Genomic DNA, 19,951 nt, shown 5'->3' on the forward strand with positions numbered 1-19,951 from the left:
CCTTCCACCACCAATGCACAGTGGCAGCAGTGTGTACCATCTACAAGATACACTTCAGAACTCATCAAGGCTCCTTTGACAGCACCTTCCAAACCCACGACCTCTACCACCTGGAAGGACAAGGGTAGCAGATGCATGGGAACACCACCACCTGCAAGTTCCCCTTCAAGCCACACACCATCCTGACATGGAACTTTATCGCTGTTCCTTCACTGTCGCTGAGTCAACATCCTGGAAGTCGCTAACAGCACTGTGAGTGGGACTGCAGCGGTTCAAGAAGGCAGCTCACCATCAACTTCTCAAGGGCAATAAATGCTGTCCTAGTCAGCGACGCCCACATCCTGTGAACGAATAACAAAAGATTATTCGATCTGTATGCAGAACAAATATTCAGAGAATTAGATGAACTTCCAGGTGTAAAATTTGGAGGTAAGAACATAAAAAATTTGTGGTTCGTTGATGACACAGCGTTACTTGCAGAATCAGAAGAGGCCCTACAAAATATCCTAGATCAAGTAAAATCTATAAGATTGGAATATGGATTGAGTATGAACACCAAAAAGACAAAAATAATGGTAGTTTGAAGAAATCCATTAGAAAAAACCAGAGTGAAGATTAAAGTGGATGGTGTCACACTGGAACAAGTAGATAAGTTTGTCTATTTAGGACAAATGGTAACAGATGATGGTAGATGCGATGCCAAAGTCAGAAGGATAGAGATAGCCAGAAGTAAATTTGTGAAGATGAAGGATGTGTTAACAAGAAAGCTCAAGCTTTTAACAAGGAAAAAAACTTATAAGATGCTACATTCTATCTACATTCTTGTATGCCACAGAAACCCGGACAATAAGTAAATATCTGTGGAAGAAAATAGAGACCGTTGAAATGTGGATGCTAAGACGTGCGTAAAATTCTTTATATAGACCATAAGACAAATGAAGAGGCGCTTGAAATTGCAAGAGCAAAAAGAACTCTTTAAAAAGTGACAGTAAAAAAAATGCCAATATTTTGACCATTTGATCGGAGAATTAAAGCGACAGAGATCTCTTCCAGAGGGCAAAGTGGAGGGCAGCAGAAAGAGGGATCGACTTAGGCATAGTTGGATGATGGACCTCACAGAGCGGTTTCAACGAGCTACATTGGATGTGTGAGAATGGCGCAAGATATATGAGTGTGACATACCATGAAAGCAGATTACCTGGTAGGGGTAACTACAAGCAACAGCAGCAGAGACTTCAGCACCAGGTACAGCAGATCAGCATCTGTGGAGAGAGAAAACAGAGTTGATGTTTCAGGTCTGTGACCATTTAACAGAACTGGAAAGAGATGTAACAAGTTTTAAGCAAGTACAAGGGTTGAGGGGGCACGGGTATGGCAGGAGCTAAAAACAAAAGGGAAGGTCTAGGATAGGGTGGCTGGCAGGAGTGATTAAGTGACAAAATGGATGATGTCACAAGCAAAAGAGGGTGGTAATGGCACAAGAAAAGAAACAAAAGGTGGATTTAGTGTAGTCTTTTGTTGCTTATCGCCTCCGGGGGAGGTGGTGGCGTTGTGGTTATGTTGAACTAGTAATCCAGAGGCCCAGGCTAATGCCCCGGGGGACACGGTTTCAAATCCCACCACAGCAGCTGGTGAAATTTAAATTCACTTAATAAGTTCAACTAATTAATAAAAATCTGTAATATTGAAAGCTAGTCTCAGTAATGGTGCAATGAAACTTTCATCAATTGTTGTAAAAACCCATCTCTTCGCTAATGGCCTTGAGGGAAGGAAATCTGCTGTCCTTACCTGGTCGGGCCTACATGCAACTCCAGACCCATAGCAATGTGGTTGACTCTTAACTGCCCTCTCAAATAGCTGAGCAAGCCACTGAGTTGTCAAGGGCAATTAGGGATGGGCAACAAATGCTGGCCTTGCCAGTGATGCCCACATCCCATGAAAGAATAAACAAAAATTACCAATCCCTTTTGTCTTGCACCATCACCTCTTGTCATTTAATCAGTCCTGTCTTCCAACCAATCCCAGACCTTTCTTTTTGTTCTTAACCTCCCCTCCCCCTTTCTCTGCCTCTATAGCTGCTTAAAACTTGTTACATCTCTAACTTTTCCTGTTCTGACGTGAATATCTCTCTACAGATGCTGCCTGACCTGCTGAGTATTTCCAACATTTTCTACTATTTCAGATTTCCAGCATTTGCAGTATTTTGCTTTAACCTTGGAATAGCCCTTTCCAAACCCCCCACCCACAAAATTCGGAATGGGCAAAACAGAAAATAAATAATACAAATGCAAATAGAGCTTGGCAGCCTGGTCTTTGAATAGGGGGTGAGTGAGACATGGTTTGTTAAATTGTGGCATGCATCATGTTCCACACTCCTTTACTGTTCATTCCTGCAGTACTTTGTATCTCACCATCTTGTAATAGTCCCTTGTGGAAAACTTCATAGCTTGTGATCTTGTACCACTCAGCTTCAGTTCAAGGGTGTCTTGTGTATTACATCTAATACTATTTGCCTTTGAATATCCTATAAGCGAGCCATGCTGTAGCTCTTATCCAATACAATGTTCTACACTTTTGTACCAATCCACATGGAAGCATACAGTATCCTGTGCTCTAATGCCATTGCTTTCTGTATCCATGCCTTCGTAGCAGAATCCTAAGTCATTGTTACATTATCAATTTCTATTCATATGGCATTCATTAATACTAAGTTTTTCAATTTTGTTTTATCGATGATCTAGTTAAAATTGCATTCACCATTTTAGGGAAATGCTTGAATGTTTAGGTACCAGGGAAAGTATAAATGAAGAGGAGTGAGGACGATGAGGCAGAGATTTTGTAGAAAACCCAAAACTGTTCTGCAGAATGAATGCTATGGAAACTATGGAAAATGTTATAATGTGCCAACAATTAATACATGTCTCTGCAGAACAAACTTGGCAAGAATTGAAGATCACAGGTTAAAAATAGATTTTTTCTGAGCATGAAAATTATTTTATGTCAGCAAAGTTATAAATAACATGAATCATGAATGTATAGCTACAATTTTCAGAATATTCTTTGTCTGTTATACTGTCTCTTCTTTGTCCACAATGAATATCTCCTTTATGAGGAGCTTGCCTCAACCAGAAGGTCATTGAGATCCCTAAAATCTATTTAGACTGTTTGATAGTTTAGAAATATATCCACTTCCTTCTTGAATCATCCATTCAAGTCTGCAGTCACTGCATTATTTTGTTTTCTCTCGGTTCAACGCAAGTTTTTCCATGTTGACTAATAATTTACATCAAAGAACTTTACTTGAGCCTTCCTCTACTTAAATGACTGAAACCTCATGGAACCTATTCACTACACCCTGTCATCGTTGGACTGTTTTCTCAATTGGATGCTGAATCTGTATTCTACTCTCCAGAACTCTGCACCTGTTTTCAGAATTGAGAAAATTCTGTTCTAAGCCAAATGTTTTATAAAGTTTACAGTATGAGGAATTCTTAGAAGAGAAGCTCCACATCAAGCACAATGCTTGTAATGCATTATTTAAAACCATTACAGTTTTTATGTAACCAGATTCACTGCAGATTGTTGAATGGCAGAAATTAACAGCTTACATGCTAGAATTCAGCCCTACTGCTGGAGGGAACGATAGGAAAGTAAAAAGTAAAATGAAATATGTTGACTGATTTACCTACAAGAATTACACTTTCTAAAAGGAAACTTCTTTTTGAATTTTTCTCTCAACTCATCTTCTGAAAAATTCATGGCATTGTCTTTTAAGTGTGATTGATAAAAATAGGTAACACTGGAAATAAACATCTGTAAATTGAAAATACATCGTGTCAGGTTGGTTCTATGGTTTTGCTCTTAGAATCATAGAATGGTGCAGCACAGAAGGAGGCTATTCGGCTGATTATCTTCCTGCTGGCTCTCTGCAAGAGCAGCTCAGCTAGTCCCACACCCACTCCCCTGCCCTTTTCCTGTAGCCCCGCAAATCTTTTCTTTTCAGGTGCTTATCCAATTCCATTTTGCAAGTCACGATTGAATCTGCGTTCACCACTCACCCCGCACCGCCAGCCCCCCCCCCCCCCACCCCCCCCCCCGTCCCCCCCAAACCTTCCAGGCAGTGCATTCCAGATCCTAACCACTTTCTGTGTAAAAATGTTTTCCTGTTGTCAGTATTGGTTCTTTTGCCAATCACCTTAAATCGCTATCCTCTGGTTCTCAGCTGTTCCACCAATGAGATTACTTTCTTTCAATCTACTCTGTCTAGACCCCTCATAATTTTGAATGCCTCTTTCAAATCTTCTCTCAAATTTCTCTTCTCTAAGGAGAACAACCTCCACGTCTCTGAGTCAAAGGGTTGTGGGTTCAATCCCCACTCTTGAAGTTGAGTCTATAATATAGGCTGATACCTCAATGCTGCAATTTGTATGAAACATTAGACCTGTTCAGCTGGATGTAAGATTCATAGTGCAATTCAAAGACGAGTGGGGCATCCTACATATCCAGGTCATCATATATCCTTCAACCAACAACACCAAAAAAATTAAATAGTTGGTCATTTATCTCAGTCTTCTTTGTGGGATCTTGCTGAATGCAAATTGGCTCCTGCATTTGTTTGCATGATAACAATTGCTACACAGATGCAGGGGAATATGAGGAAGAACTTTATGCAGCAGGTGGTAATGACGTGGAACTCGCTGCCCACAAGGGTGGTGGAAGCAGAGACAATCACTGACTTCAAGAGGAAGAGATAAATGGACTTGCAAGGCTACGGGGAGCAAGCCAGGGAGTGGGAGTGACTATAGCTTCATAGAGAGCTGGCATGGACTCAATGGACCAAATGGCCGCCTCCTGTGCTATAAATGACTGACTTCAAAGATACTTCATTGGCATATCTGGAGGACATGCAAGATGCTATATAAATGCAAGTTTGTTTATTTTTGTTGTTCAGGCATTCACCCTTCATCAGAACTGCCATTGTTGTTCTGTGTGTCTGCTTCTGTCTATAATAACTTGAGTCTACAGACTACTTAAGGATTTGGAGCTATGATTCTGTGTATTTAATTGATGAGTTGCACACAGTTTTTAATTAATGCTACGGAAGATCAGTCGAGCTTTGGACTTTAGGCTACACCACTCCTTTTCCATTAAGGCTGACGGGCCCAGAATAACACTGACACTATACCTCAAAAGTGGTTTCATCTCCTTGACAATACTACAACTTTCAGGCATGATCAAAAAATCTTCCACTTTGAGCCATTCCCTTTAGAACTATGTGTTCACTTCCCTATAAGTTCTTTCAAATACATCTCTAACGTGTTTGCCTCTAGATCAAAAGATGACATAGAATGCCTTAGGCTTGGAAGTGAGAACTAGGTCACAGATGCAGAGAGATACAGCACTGAAACAGGCCCTTCGGCCCACCGAGTCTGTGCCGACCAACAACCACCCATTTATACTAATCCTACATTAATCCCATATTCCCTACCACATCCCCACCATTCTCCTACCACCTACCTACATTAGGGGCAACTTACAATGGCCAATTTACCTATCAACCTGCAAGTCTTTGGCTGTGGGAGGAAACCGGAGCACCTGGCGGAAACCCACGTGGTCACAAGGAGAACTTGCAAACTCCGCACAGGCAGTACCCAGATCCGAACCTGGGTCACTGGAGCTGTGAGGCTGCTGTGCTAACCACTGCGCCACTGTGCCGCTCTCACCAGTTAGCTGAGGAGAAATTGGAAGAATGTGAAAACAGGCTCTGCAACAGAATGCAGGAGGGTCAGTTCAAAGTAATGCATTGAACATACCACAGGCAATATCTAATCCACAAATTCCACTCTTACCTGGTAAACAGAAATATGTCTGTGGCCAAAATGATACATTACTGCCCCCATTCTGGTCCTGCCCCCTGGTTAGTTCTGGACAGCAATCTAAAATGCCATAGAGACTATGACAGATTGTTCAATCCCTGCAGAACAAACTAGGTTTGCTCACTGCAGAGCAAATGTTCCCTGAAATACATGCTCGGTATAGTCTACCCTAATGTACACCGTACACTGAATTCATAAAATATTTATGTATTACTTGAGCAAAAACAACTTTAAAACTACACATATATTAGTACAGATGGTGTAGTTAACTATAAAAATCATATCCCACCCCCCCCCCCCCCCCAACCTCACCTCTGTAGATGAATATGGCACTCTCCTCAGCACAAACCATTGAGAAAGAAGGATATATGGACCCTGCATGGAATTTGGGAAATAACAGGCAAGCTGAAACCTATTCCTGGATACCCACATGGCCCAAGCTCTAACCACATCTTCCAAACCTACAACCTCTACCACCTAGAAGGACAAGGGCTGCAGATGCATGGGAATACCACCTCCTGCAAGTTCCCCTCCAAGCCACACACCACCTGACTTGGAACTATATCGCCATCCCTTCAGTGTCACTGGGTCAAAATCCTGGAACTACTTTCCTAAAAGCACTGTGGGTGTACCAACACCCCAAGGACTACAGTGGTTTAAGAAGGCAGCTCACCACCACCTTCTCCAGGGCAATTAGGGATGGACAATAAATGTTGGCGTTGCCGGCGACACCCACATCCCACGCACGAATTAAAAAAACACACATCTGGATGATTGCCTAAGGGAGGCAGACAAAAGCCACAAAATAACAGCCCTTTCCTAATATAAAAGCCAGTGCTGCAACCTTACAAGGCTCATTGCCATTTTTATAAAGCCTTCGATCGTCCCCCAACGTGCCAAAATCCCTGGGACTGCCATAAAATTATATTAACCATCTCTCTCACATAGTGCAGTATTAGAATTATATACATAAAGTACAGACTACCCTAATGTATTCTTTTAAGTATCTCATGTCTAATTCTACAATGCCATCATAAAATGTGTGTGTACTTTTTCTTGAAAAATAATTTTATCTATCAAAACATCTGGTCAGCTTTACTGCTGACTGTAGCATATATGACCAGTTAAATTTGTTGACTCATTCAGATGTTCTTCAATTATGTGTCATTTAAATATTAAATCCAGTGCGTATGTTGTACACGCAGTCTACCTTCAATAACAAAAATATCTGTTGTACACAGCAGAACCCTTGTAAATTTTTCAATTAGTGTAAAGCTCTAATGCCCATTTGGTGCCGCGAACTGAATTAGATGGAGGGCTACACCCTCCTGCCTTTTTCTGACTGTTGGTGCTTCCTTCTGGGGTTTAACTAGTGGTGTACAGAATCTAAGCCGGCTGGACTACTCCATTTCTCTTTTTCTCTCTCTCATCTACCCATCTTATGACTATACATTCTGATTTTCTTCGCGTGTGTGTGGTGACTCATATGGTGCAGTTTATATAGTCAATAAGATACAGACGTTACATCTTTTTTTAAAAAACACCGTTACTGAATGCATGCATAATCTGCACTTTCAGCTGTGAATTGTACTGGCAATATGAAGTTAGATTTGCATCCTCTCAGTATGTCTGTGAAAAGTTGCTGAAAAAGAAATACAGTGGTAAATCCTTATGGTATGTTTAACAGGATGTCGTTTTCTGCATTTTATTTAGGTCTGTAAACAGATTTGGCTGGGATTGTACGATGAAAGATCATCAGTTTATCCAGATTTCAGAGATCCTCAGAAAGTCAAAGATTTCCTGCAGGAAAAATATGAGAAGAAAAGATGGTAAATGTTAAATCTCTGCTTGTTTATGTGGACTGGTTAAACAGTGAGATGTGCCAGTCAGTCCTCTGTGATGTTCATTCAAAGCAGTTGTACAAATTCAGCTCTTCTGCTTTCAGGCCTTGGCTCAAAATCTGTAAGTAGAATATGAAAGCATGTAATGATTGTGCACATTTATGCCAATACCATGAGTCAGTGAGCTTTGTGTTAATGATGCTGGGAACCGCATAGGGAAGTGCAACATGGAAGGTGAAGTATCATGATGGGAGGAAACAAGTGAAGGAGGAGGTACATGTAGGATATTATTACAGGGGAGACGTTGCATTCATAAGGCATGACACAAGGAAACAAGAAGTATGTAGGGAGATAGTTTGGGGAAATGTGAAGACCTAAAAAGCTTTAGCACATTGTGAACTATGATGTCAGAACATAAGAAGTGCATAGGGAATGGAGAAATGTGTGGTGAAGTGTGTCATGTGAAAGGGGAGGAAAGATCATGAAGAAGGAAAGGGAGTTAGCAGGCACCATTTCTGATGCCATGTTGTGGACCAGTGAACAAAGTAGTTGTAGGCATGCTCAGAATTAAGGTTATTCTATCAGGAAGAATTCTTCGAGTGTCCCCAAATAATGGAAGCATTATTCATGGAATGTCAGTTGTCCAATATTAATAGTCATTAGGAAACAATCTGATCTGGCCAGTGTGATGTGACTTGGTGATTCACTTAGGATTCCTACGGCTGTTATGACTGGAACATAAATATTATTTTTTAAATTCCTCAGAAGCTCAAAGATTCTAACCCAGAATCCTTTAACTTTAGGACAAGTCCAAAACAGATGACCAAAAGTACCTTGGCTTTCAGCACATCTCCACAGGTACCACTTTGTCATAATCCCACTTTCATTACTGTAATGGGTGTGACGGAGACACTATTAAGAGTCTGAAATTGGAGTAAACAGAAGTGATCATAATTGTTACTAATAAATGCTTTTGCGTAACATTCTATCTCTCTCACATAGCCTTTACCTTCTGGTAGTTTGCACACACAAACTGAACACAATCTTTCGGATTACATTTAATAAAGAATTTGTATTGGACATTGGGGGAAAGGGACAAACTATGCATCCAGAAGATCTGTTGTAGTTAGATTAGTCAGAATATTCTTCACCAGATGGGTGGGCTTGTTTTTGGCACAGTCCTGCTAGCTGATCATCTGAGACATGTAATTAAAGGTATCCAGAGAACCAAAATCATTTCCTGGGACAACCTTGCTGATATAGCTGATAAATTGATAGCAATACCAGACCTCCAGGTTTAATTAAATTGTCTTCCTCTTAGAACCATAGAAATGTTGTGGCACAGTAGGAGGCCATTCAGCCCATCATGTCTGTGCTGTCTGAAGAAACTAGCTGCCCATTCTAATCCCACCTTGCAGCACCTGGTCCGTAGCCTTGCAGGTTACAGCCTGTTCCATGAGTTAGCAACTCTTGAGACTTGGTAAATGATCCTAAATAAATACTGCAGGTTATTATGCACTCGCCATGCTTTTCAGTAAACTCGGGATAAAATCCCAAAGGGATGACCGGAGGGAACATAATATTGTGTGGTAGGGAAGTTGTCTTGCCCATCATGAATAAAGGGTTATGATCTCATTCTGGAATTGGATGTAGAAGAATGCCAGTAAGACCATCAGTCTTTCAGTCAGCACAAGTGTGTTAGGATAGCGTAGGTGAAGCCAGTAAATGAGGGCAAATTGTTGGGTAAGAGGGTGTAGTATACAGGAGATGTTTCGCCATGCAGGATGGATAGAGCCAGCAATTGGGGGGGTGGGGGGGGTGCATCTGGCATGTAAGAAAATGCAAATATGGAAGCATAGGTAGGTGGTAGGGTAATATGGAATTCGTGTAGGATTAGTACAAATGGGTGGTTGATGGTCGGCACAGACTCGGTGGGCCGAAGGGCCTGTTTCAGTGCTGTATCACTAAACTAAACTGAACTAAACTTTAGTTCTCTTGATGACCTTTCCTGCTGCATGGTGAGAAATTATCACATTTTATTTCAAAATAGTATTTCATCTCGCTTTGGAAAGGAGGAACCATTGTGAATGTATTGTTAAAATGTCAACTGCACCAAAACTAATTGCAATATCAGAAGAAAAAGGTAAGACTCAAATATAGGCCATTGAGACTCATGGGCAGGACTTTTTCATACCATTTTCATCTCTCTCCTATTTTATTGTAAAACGCATATTCCTCTGTTGCCAGTGAAGTTGGGGCATGTGTTTATTTTTTTAAATTATTAAATATTTCAACTGAGGTTTGCATGTATTTACTGCTCTAGGTGACAACCTGTTCCATGAGTTAGCAACTCTTGAGACTTGGTAAATGATCCTAAATAAATACTGCAGGTTATTATGCACTCACCATGCTCTCTGAGGGACCCTGAGAGAGTACTCAATATGAGACACCATTTACTGGATTCTGAGGAATTTCAAATGAAGATTCCCTTCCCCTTGATTTACAGAATCAGGTTCGAAAATGTATATAAACAGAAAGTGCTGGAAAAACTCAGCAGGTCTAGCAGCATCTGTGGAAAGAGAAACAGAGTTAACGTTTCAGGTCAGTGACCCTTCTTCAGAACTGGCAGATATAAGAAATGTAAAAGATTTTAAGCAAGTAAAGCGGGGGTAGGGCAAGAGATAATAAAAGAGAAGGTATTGATAGGACAAGGTCACAGAATAGCTGACCAGAAGGTTATGGAGCAAAGGTTTTTGTGTTTATTTTATTTTAGTTTGTTCAGTTTGTTTCTACTGTGCCTACCCACTTTTTTTTTCATGTTTGTGCTGGTGGCTGTTCAGCTTTCAGTCCATTAACACCCTATCTGTACTAATGCTTTGTCTTTCAGCACACCATTAACATATTGTTTGCCTTTGCTCCATGACCTTCTGGTCAGCTATTCTGTGACCTTGTCCTATCAATACCTCTTTTGTTATCTCTTGCCCCACCCCCACTTTACTTGCTTAAAATCTTTTACATTTCTTATATCTGCCTGTTCTGAAGAAGGGTCAGTGACCTGAAACGTTAACTCTGCTTCTCTCTCCACAGATGCTGCTAGACCTGCTGCGTTTTTCCAGCACTTCCTATTTTTATTTCAGATTTCCAGCATCCGCAATATTTTGCTTTTATTGAAAATGTCTATATTGATGATGTACCTCTAAGCCATGAAATAAATCATAAGAAATCATGTGCCTATAATTTTACAGTCCCTTCCCATTATTCGCACATAGACTATGGTTATAGTTTTAGCATGTTAGCCACACTGTAACTTTAAAAGAAAACCTATTGATTGAAGGAGAGAAGCAGTATGAAGATTCTTTTTGGTTTATCACTATTTAAGTGAATAATACACATTCAGTCATTCTCAATAACATCAATGTTTACAGCTTATTTCTGAATGAAGTTAAGCTGGATGTTGTACTGGTGATTTTAGCACCTGTAGATTTATTTACTTTAATATCTCCAAGAATAATTATAAAACTGACGTTTAATTGTTTGAAGGATAGATTAAATAAGCAATGATATCCCATTTCTCCATTACACGTTTTTAGCAAATGTCATATATTGAAATAATTGAGGTTGTGGTCTAACATTTTAAGTGAGATGCATTAATTTAATTTCGAACATTTTAAGTTGTGGTGCACTAATTTAGTTTCAGGTTGGGTGAGTTGATATAGTTTATTTTATTTTTTTATTTTAGAGATACAGCACTGAAACAGGCTCTTCGGCCCACCGAGTCTGTGCCGACCAACAACCACCCATTTATACTAACCCTACAGTACTCCCATATTCCCTACCACCTACCTACACTAGGGGCAATTTACATGGCAAATTTACCTATCACCTGCAAGTCTTTGGCTGTGGGAGGAAACCGGAGCACCCGGCGAAAACCCACGCGGGCACAGGGAGAACTTGCAAAATCTACACAGGCAGTACTGAGAATCAAACCCAGGTCTCTAGAGCTGTGAGGCTGCAGTGCTAATCACTGCACCACTGTGCCGCAGGATAGCATACACTGACCATAGTAATAAATGGGTTTTGATGCAAATAATTTGGGTTATGGTGGACTGAAGTTTATCTGTTACATTACTTCATCGATTAGTTTTTCATTCATTATCAACTTTTTTGTAGCAAAGGTACTTTTAATAAAATGAGATCTTTTTAAAAAGTAATGGGGGCTAGAATAATGTTTTTTGAAACATATAAACTATCTCAACGTTAATACGAAAAGGCTGATAACTTCTGTAATGCGCAGTCATTATTGTCAATCAAAATAATCATGCTGAGATCATGATATTCACTATGTTGTACATATTGGAAAACCTCCTATTCTAATGGAACTCCAAGATAAAAAGGCGAGAGAGTGAGGTACACTGCTGAACCTCTGCTAACAATATACGCAACCTTTTCCTGTATAAATTGAGGATGATTAAAATCACTTGCATTTCCTTTCTACAGATAGCTTTGAGAAGTATTTATCACTTATGCAAAGATTTAATTTTTTTTTACCTATTCCAATGCCCCTAAAAGTACTGCTATGATTTAACACACCAACACTGGAGAAAGCTGACCCTTTTACATATCAGACTTGCAAGTAATTTTCTCTTTTTCTTTTGTGCCTTCAAAATATTGGTTTCGTTCAGAATTTTGCCCTTCAGTAAAAGAGTTCTTATTAAGCATATTATACAGTCAAACTCACATGGAAGTGTGAGCTTTAACATTATTGCTGTATACCGATGAGTCACTCCCTGCTCATGATGCAGGTTGAGAGTTAGCTACTTTCATACTAATGGAAAGAGAACTTGCCTCGACCACTCACTGAGAGTGAAAGTGCTCCTTTTTATGGTGATTAATGAGTGGTATTACTGAGCCATGTCTCCATTAACACAAATCAGTCTCTCTCCAAATGTAATGGGAGAGACAATTAAAGGAAACAAAAGAGTACAAAAATAAATGCAAATGTAAAAGATAGACAAAATTAGTACTTCACATTGTTACAACCGAGGTTGGAGGAGTGCACTATCTTTTCTAGTTCCACTTCTCCACAGGTCACAACATATGTGTAAATGTTTACCCAGTTATCAATCCCATCAATCATATACTCTTAATCCCAAAATAAAATACACCAATCAGGCTGCTTTAACAGCAAAATTATCAGTTTATTATAAATCAAGACTTATCCAGTAACGAAGTAAAGCATTAACACACAGATTGAAATATGAAAGTTCCCTTTTAAAATACCCCCCCCCCCACAAACACACACACACAGAAAAAAAAAAATTCTATCTGCAGAGCTCTGTTACAAAAAAAGACAACAAAGGAATACTTTGGCTAAATACTTGCTAACTCTTGAAGAAAAAAGAGATGTGGAAGGATGTCAGTTGTCCCTTTTGTTCTGGCATCCGGGTATACATAGATGGGTCACTGAGATCTTTTCAGAAGCAGTTCATTCTGGAAATGTTGAGAAATAGTCTGGCAGGCTTTCCAGGAACAGTGCTGCATCAGGAACTTCCACCAACACACTTTGGTTTCAACTGTTTTTCAAACACTGTCCACACCCCAACTGAACCAAAACAATATCTCAGAAGCGAAACCCCAGACAGCAGGTCAGAACTGCCAGACCACTATAAATCATAACGTGTCACTTCTCTGTAAACATTTTCCCCAGGTCACCAAGGTTTGTGTTGTTAATTTATCAGAAGACACGTAACATCCAGTAAAGGTTGTTTTCAAACACAACATCGCAGTGTCCTTTCAGTGAACTGTCAGCAAAACAAAGTCCAGCATCTATGAAATTTGCAGCCTTCCAAAATTGAATCCATTTCCACCAAATGATTCGTCAAAAAATTTAACAAAAAATGGAAGCGCTTTTGTAATGCTTCGATCCTTGGAGGAATGAAACGCCATTTTTAAATATGTTTCATTACAAAGAGAGAAAAAAAGAAAAAAAATTAAAACACTTTTACATTCTCATTCACTTTTTACATGTAGCTAATACAGTTCTGCTTTGTACCATCTTTGCACTCAGATAACTCGAAGCAAAGTTAAATCATAGACAAAGCATCAGCAATTGCATTATTTTTCCCCACAATGTGGACAGTCTTTAAGGAATAAGGTTGCAATAGTAAACTTCATCGGAATTGTCTGGCATTCTGGTTTTTAAATTTTTCCACAAGGGAAAGGGAGTTATGATCAGTATATACTATTGTGTCTCTGTAGTCATGGTGGACATAGACTTCAAAATGCTTAAGAGCTAGTAATAAGCCCAGGGTTTCTTTTTCCACTGTTGAATATCTCTGTTGATGTCAATTTAGCTTTTTGGAATAGTATGTCGCTGGCCTTTCTATGCCTGATTCATCGTCTTGTAACAGGACTGCACTGACCCCCAGGTCACTAGCATCAATTGCTATCTTGAAGGGATTAGTGAAATTTGAAGCAGCCAACACTGGTTCATTAATCAAAATGGCTTTTTGCCTTGCGAAAGATGCTTGGCACTCTCCTGACTACACTACTTTGGCTTTCTTTTTTTGTAGCAAATCTATCAGTGGAGCAGCTATAGTATTAAAATTTGGTGCAAACTTGCGATAGAAACCACAGGTCTCTTAAAAACCTCATGATTTTTTGCTTAGTCTTCGGGGTAGGAAACTCCACCAGTGCCTGTACTTTTGCTGTTCTTGGCAACACTTGTCCTTGTCCTACTATAGTTAGGTTACTCTCGCTCATGTAAACTAATTCAAAAGAGCTAAAACCGGTAGACTGACTAGGTGAATCCCTAGTGGCAAACAAAAGAAATTCTAGCCTTTTATCCCAGTCATGGGGATATTCATGACAATATGCCTTGATCATCCTATTGAGGGGTTAATGATACCGTCAAAACCCCTTATGTCTGTGGGTGGTATGCTGAAGACTTTAACTGTATTACACCCAAATTATTCATAACTTCCTGGAAAATTTTAGACATAACATGGGAACATTGATCCGATTGAATCTCAATTGGTAATCCATATCTAGTGAAGAACTGGGATAACCTCCCTACCACTACCTTAGCAGAAATTGTTCTCAAGGGAATGGTCTCTGGGAACCGAATAGATATATCAATAATAGTGAGTACATATTGGTGTCTTGCTCTTGTTTTCGGTAAAGGTCCTGCACAGTCTACCAACACCCTACTAAATGGTTCCCCAAAACCTGGCATGGGAATTAGAGGTGTTGGTTTTATGGCAGATTGCGGTTTTCCCACAATCTGGCATGTATTACAAAACTGCACCATGTCCTTGGAAAGGCCTGGCCAGTAAAAATGTCGAACTGTACGTGATTGGGTCTTCTGGATCCCCCACATGTCCCGCCATAGGAATTTCATGGGCTATCCTTAATATTTCCCGGAAATACTTGGACGGTATCACTATCTGGTGAACAACCATCCATTCTTCATCTGCAGGTCTGTGAGGAGGTCACCTGGGAGAATCCCATTTTTAATATAATAGCCTTCCAGAACTCCCTTTGCTTCAGCTTTAGCCGATTGTGTCACTTTATTTAACTCTGGATTGGCTTGCTGAGCTTTGATCAGAGATGATTTATTGAACATTTCCTTCAGGTTATCCAGATCCCCACAGAAAGTTTGATATTCAGCTATCTGTCTGTGGTGCTAATTTGACCTCCAACAATGGAAATAGTTTAGCTATTGCTCAGGTGACTACACAGGAAGGAAAATTTCCTGGAACCTTTTCCTGCAACTGTTCTGTCTCTTTAACTTCTCTGTTTTTTCCGTGACTAGAGAAGCTACCACTTTCGCTCTGGCCAAATCATTCCCCAGGAGTAGGTCAACTCCTACAATTACCATTCCAGACATTAGGTCACAGTCCAGGTGCACCCGATACAAAGGTACGGGTATATACTCCCACCGATACCATTCACTAAAACATTAGCATTCAGTGCGCTCTCTGGTGGAAATGTTATGCCTTTCCCCAGCAAAAGAGTTTGGGTGGCTCCTGTATCTCTAAGTATAACTATAGGTCTACCTGCCTCACTTGAGGGATAAGGAGTTAATTTTCCTTTCAACAAGAATTCCCTATAACTCTTGGGTATCTTATTCACATTCCCCATACTCACAGTGGTTTTTGTAGTTGACCTTATAGCTGCCGTCAGATCTACAGCTTGCTCTGTCATACTCTCGGTAAGGGCCCCTTTCTCTGCATTGGCCTTATGTACCCGAATAAGTCCCATGGGTGTACCCCGCAACTTCCAGCATTCTGCATGAAGGTGTCCCACCTTGTGACAGTGGTAACGCTTAGGCTTTTAGACCTCACTTCCACCCTCAGCATTTTCCTTTCTGGCCTGAGGAAGAGATCCCAGGGCATTCCCGGCTGTCCCTTCTTGTCCCCAGCTACTTGCCTTCCTTTCACCCTCCCATCTTCTATCCTTCTTGCTTTTGTGGGGGTGACGGACAAAGGGTTTCGGCTTGTAAACAAGCTCGTAATCAACAGCGATCTCAGCTGCGTGTCTGGCTGCTGAAATCTTCTGGTACTCCAAATGGGTTCTTGCCAATGGAGGAAGTGAATTTTTAAATTCTTCCTGGAGAATTATTTCCCTAAGGTTCTCATACATGGCCTCTACCTTTGGTGCCCTGGTCCAATGATCAAAGTTAATTTGCTTTATCCTGTCAAATTCTATACAGGTCTGCCCAGGCTGTCTCCGGAGGTTCTGAAATTTCTGCCTGTATGTTTCAGGGTCCAACTCATAAGCAGCGAGAATAGCCTTTTATGCCATCTCACAATCTGCAGAAGCCTCCTCAGAAAGCATGGCATAAACTTCATGAACTCTGCCCATCAACATGCTTTGTATATGCAGTGTCCAGCTTTCCTTCAGCCACTTCATACGTCTGGCTATCTTTTCAAAACAAATGAAAAATGCCTCTACATCCCTTTCCTCAAACTTCAGAGGGCATGCACAAATTTAAACAGCTGTCCACTGGGTCCTGGTCTGGAGCCTGATCTTTCCTTACGAGAATTTTCCTTGAAGCCAAGGCGACTCTTTTGACTTAGTTTCAGCTTTTTAACTTCAAATGCCCTTTCTTCTCTTTCTCTTTGAAATGCTCTCTTTGCCTTTTCCTCTCTGTCAATTTCAATTCTTTTCATTGTCAGTTCTTTTTCTTTGTCAAGTTCAAGCTGCTTCATCTGCAACTTTATTTTAGCTAATTCAACTGCACTATCATCTGGTTCGCCTTTTCCTTCTAATTTGAAATGCTGTGGATTACTTCAATTATATCTGCTTTCTTAGCTCCTGATTTTAATTCCAACTCCAATTTTGCTGCGAATGCTATTAGCTTAACCTTCATTAAGTTTCTCAAATCACTCAGGGATAAGTCGTCCTTCTCCAGAAAGATTGTAGTAACTGACCGAGACATTCAAGTAGTGTAAACCTTGCGCTAATGCACAAGAAACTTGGTTTTTCCTTTTCCTCTTTTTAATTATTATTACCCAACTTAAAATTGTACGTCGTCGGCTTTAGGGTTATCCCACACAGAGCTTCTAATTATGTGTTAGGACTGAGGTCACCGTAGGTCACAACATATATTTAAATGTTTACCCAGTTACCTATGCCATCAATCATATACTCTACTCTTTATCCCAGAATAAAACACATCAACTAGGTTTCATTAATTAACAACAAAATTATCAGTTTATTATAAAACAACATTTTCCAGTACCGAAACAAAGCATTAACACACAGATTGAACTATGAAAGTTCCCTTTTAAAATACCCCACACAAACACACACACACTGAAAAAATAAAGAAATTCTCTCTGCAGAGCTCTGTTACAAAAAAAGACAAAAAAAACTTTGGCCAAATACTTGCTAATTCTTGAAGAAAAAAGAGAAGATATGGAAGGATGTCAGTTGTCCCTTTTGTTCTGGCGTCTGACTATACGTAGACGGGTCACTGGGATCTTTTCAGAAGTAATTCATTCTGGAGATGTCGAGAAATAGTCTGGTAGGCTTTCCAGGAGAATTGTGGCATCAGGGACTTGCGCTATCACACTCTGGTTTTGCAGGGTTTTTTTCAACGACAGGAGGAAAGAGGAGCTGACACACTGGACCTCTCAGGATCTCTTGGAGAGGTTCAGGAAAGTTGAGCTGAGATTTCCTTGGCAGGTTGATCAACTGCTTTTCAACCACTGTCCACACACCAACTGAACCAAAACAATATCTCAGAAGTGAAACCCCAAACAGCAGGTCAGAACTGTCTGACCACTATAAATGTTAACATGTCACTTCTCTGCAAACATCTTCCCCAGGTCACCAAGGTTTCTGTTTATTTATCGTAAGGCACATGACATTCAGTAAAGCTTGTTTTCAAACACAACATCTGTGTCCTTTCAGTGAACTGTCAACAAAACAAAGTCCAGCATCTGTGAAATCTTCAGCCTTACAAAATCAAATCTTTCCACCATTTAAATACGTGTCCTCAAAAAATGTAACAAAAAATGGAAGCACTTCTGTAACAACATTCAATGCAGCAATGCTAACTATTATGTTTCATTGAAATCATAGTAATATCCTAACAGTTCAATTAAAACATTTTTATATCCTTCTGTAACAGAGCAGCAATAGGGGAAAGGACATCTCATAGAAACGTGTTGCTACTTAAGTCAACAATCGCTCCTCAATCCCTCCATCTGTTTATGTCTGCATCTACTGACATTTGAAATATACCCTCACCTCATCCCACTCAGCAGAATGTTATGGAGAAAACCCACAACACAGCTGTAGCTGATAATTAGTTTTTTTGGTAAAACTGCAAGTCTATTAATTGTGTGGACAATGCTAGTTAAACAGCTGGAATCATGACTGGATTGTCATCAGATACATAGCACATAGGTGCATCCACAAGAGAACTCTATCGCATCCTGAGTACTGCGAACTAGTTAACACAAATGGACATTCTTTCTCATGGAATGCTGCAGATGCGAGTCAAATTGTTGTCCTCTGTCTTGAAAGGAACCCATTCAAAATCATTAAGTGAGAGGAGCAAATCTATAGCTTTAACAAATAACAGTGCTAAATCATAATTGGGTGTATAAATGTTGCCAAGAATCTGAATTGAGTGATTTGCCATCACATACTTCCACTTCAGATAAGTATATTTGCTACTACCTTTGACAGAATCCCCTTTTTTTCAGCTCTTGAAGAATACGCAGCACCATTTCTTTGTTAATTTTAGATAAGCTTTTGCCCAAGATACTTTCTAAATGGCTTATTAAAGATTGTCATCTGACAATACTCATTAAGCCCATTCACCTAATGTGTGATATGGAAGCCTCCAGTGGTTGGCTTGGCCTTGGATACCAAAATTGCTTTTGATACTTCGAAGTGAAATATTAGCTTTGTATGCTGCAGCACTTTGGTGTAAGCCCCTATATAATAGTGTGAAGCGGTCATGCACAGTAAGCCCACTACAGTGATGGCCAGTGAGTATCTTTTAATCCTGCCTATAGTAGAGTATTTAACAAGATTGCTTTCTGTCACTTTGAAGTTTGCCCTCAATGAAACCGCTAGTGGAGGCCACTGTAGTGTCAGGGGCATTAAGAGTAGAGCTGTTAGCAATTATGCACATAAACTACATTGCATGAGAGTAACTGCTCTTTACATCAAAAGAACCATTTGGCTTGGAGTGGCACCAAAGAGCCCTACTAAAACTGAAATCAATAGAGATCAGGAGAAAACTCTCCACTGGCTGGTACAAAGGAAGGTGGTTGTTGGAGACCAATCATTTCAGCCCCAGGCTGTCAAGGTAGCTTCCCCAGGCCCAACTGTCCTCAGCTGCTTCATTAATGACCTTTCCTCCATCATAAGGTCCAAAGTGAAGCTATTTGCTGATGATTGCACAGTGTTCAGTTGCATTCACAATTCCTTAGGTAATGAAGCATAAGCAAGATAACATCCTGGCTTGAGCTGATAAGTGACAAGTAACATTTGCATCATACGAGTGCTAGGCAATGACCATCTGCAACAAGAGAGAGCCTAACCAGCTCCCCTTGACATTCACTGGCATTACCATCAACAAACACTCCACCATCAATATCAAGAACAAAGAACAGTACAGCACAGGAACAGGCCATTCGGCCCTCCAAGCCTGCGCCAATCTTGATGCCTGCCTAAACTAACACCTTCTGCACTTCCGGGGCCCATATCCTT

At 40.3% G+C, this 19,951-nt stretch overlaps 1 protein-coding gene across 10 annotated transcripts in view; it reads left to right on the forward strand.

Moving 5' to 3' along the window:
- Positions 1-19,951, forward strand: part of agfg1a (ArfGAP with FG repeats 1a) — a 100,577-nt gene that overhangs the window by 18,781 nt on the left and 61,845 nt on the right. For all 10 annotated transcript variants that reach the window (XM_068042519.1, XM_068042520.1, XM_068042521.1 and 7 more), the window contains one exon: positions 7,590-7,705. In XM_068042519.1, the coding sequence (XP_067898620.1) occupies positions 7,590-7,705 (116 nt within the window). The remainder of the gene's footprint in view (positions 1-7,589; positions 7,706-19,951) is intronic.

This window comes from Heterodontus francisci, chromosome 11 (genome assembly GCF_036365525.1).
Source record: "Heterodontus francisci isolate sHetFra1 chromosome 11, sHetFra1.hap1, whole genome shotgun sequence".
Taxonomy (NCBI): Eukaryota; Metazoa; Chordata; class Chondrichthyes; order Heterodontiformes; family Heterodontidae; genus Heterodontus; species Heterodontus francisci.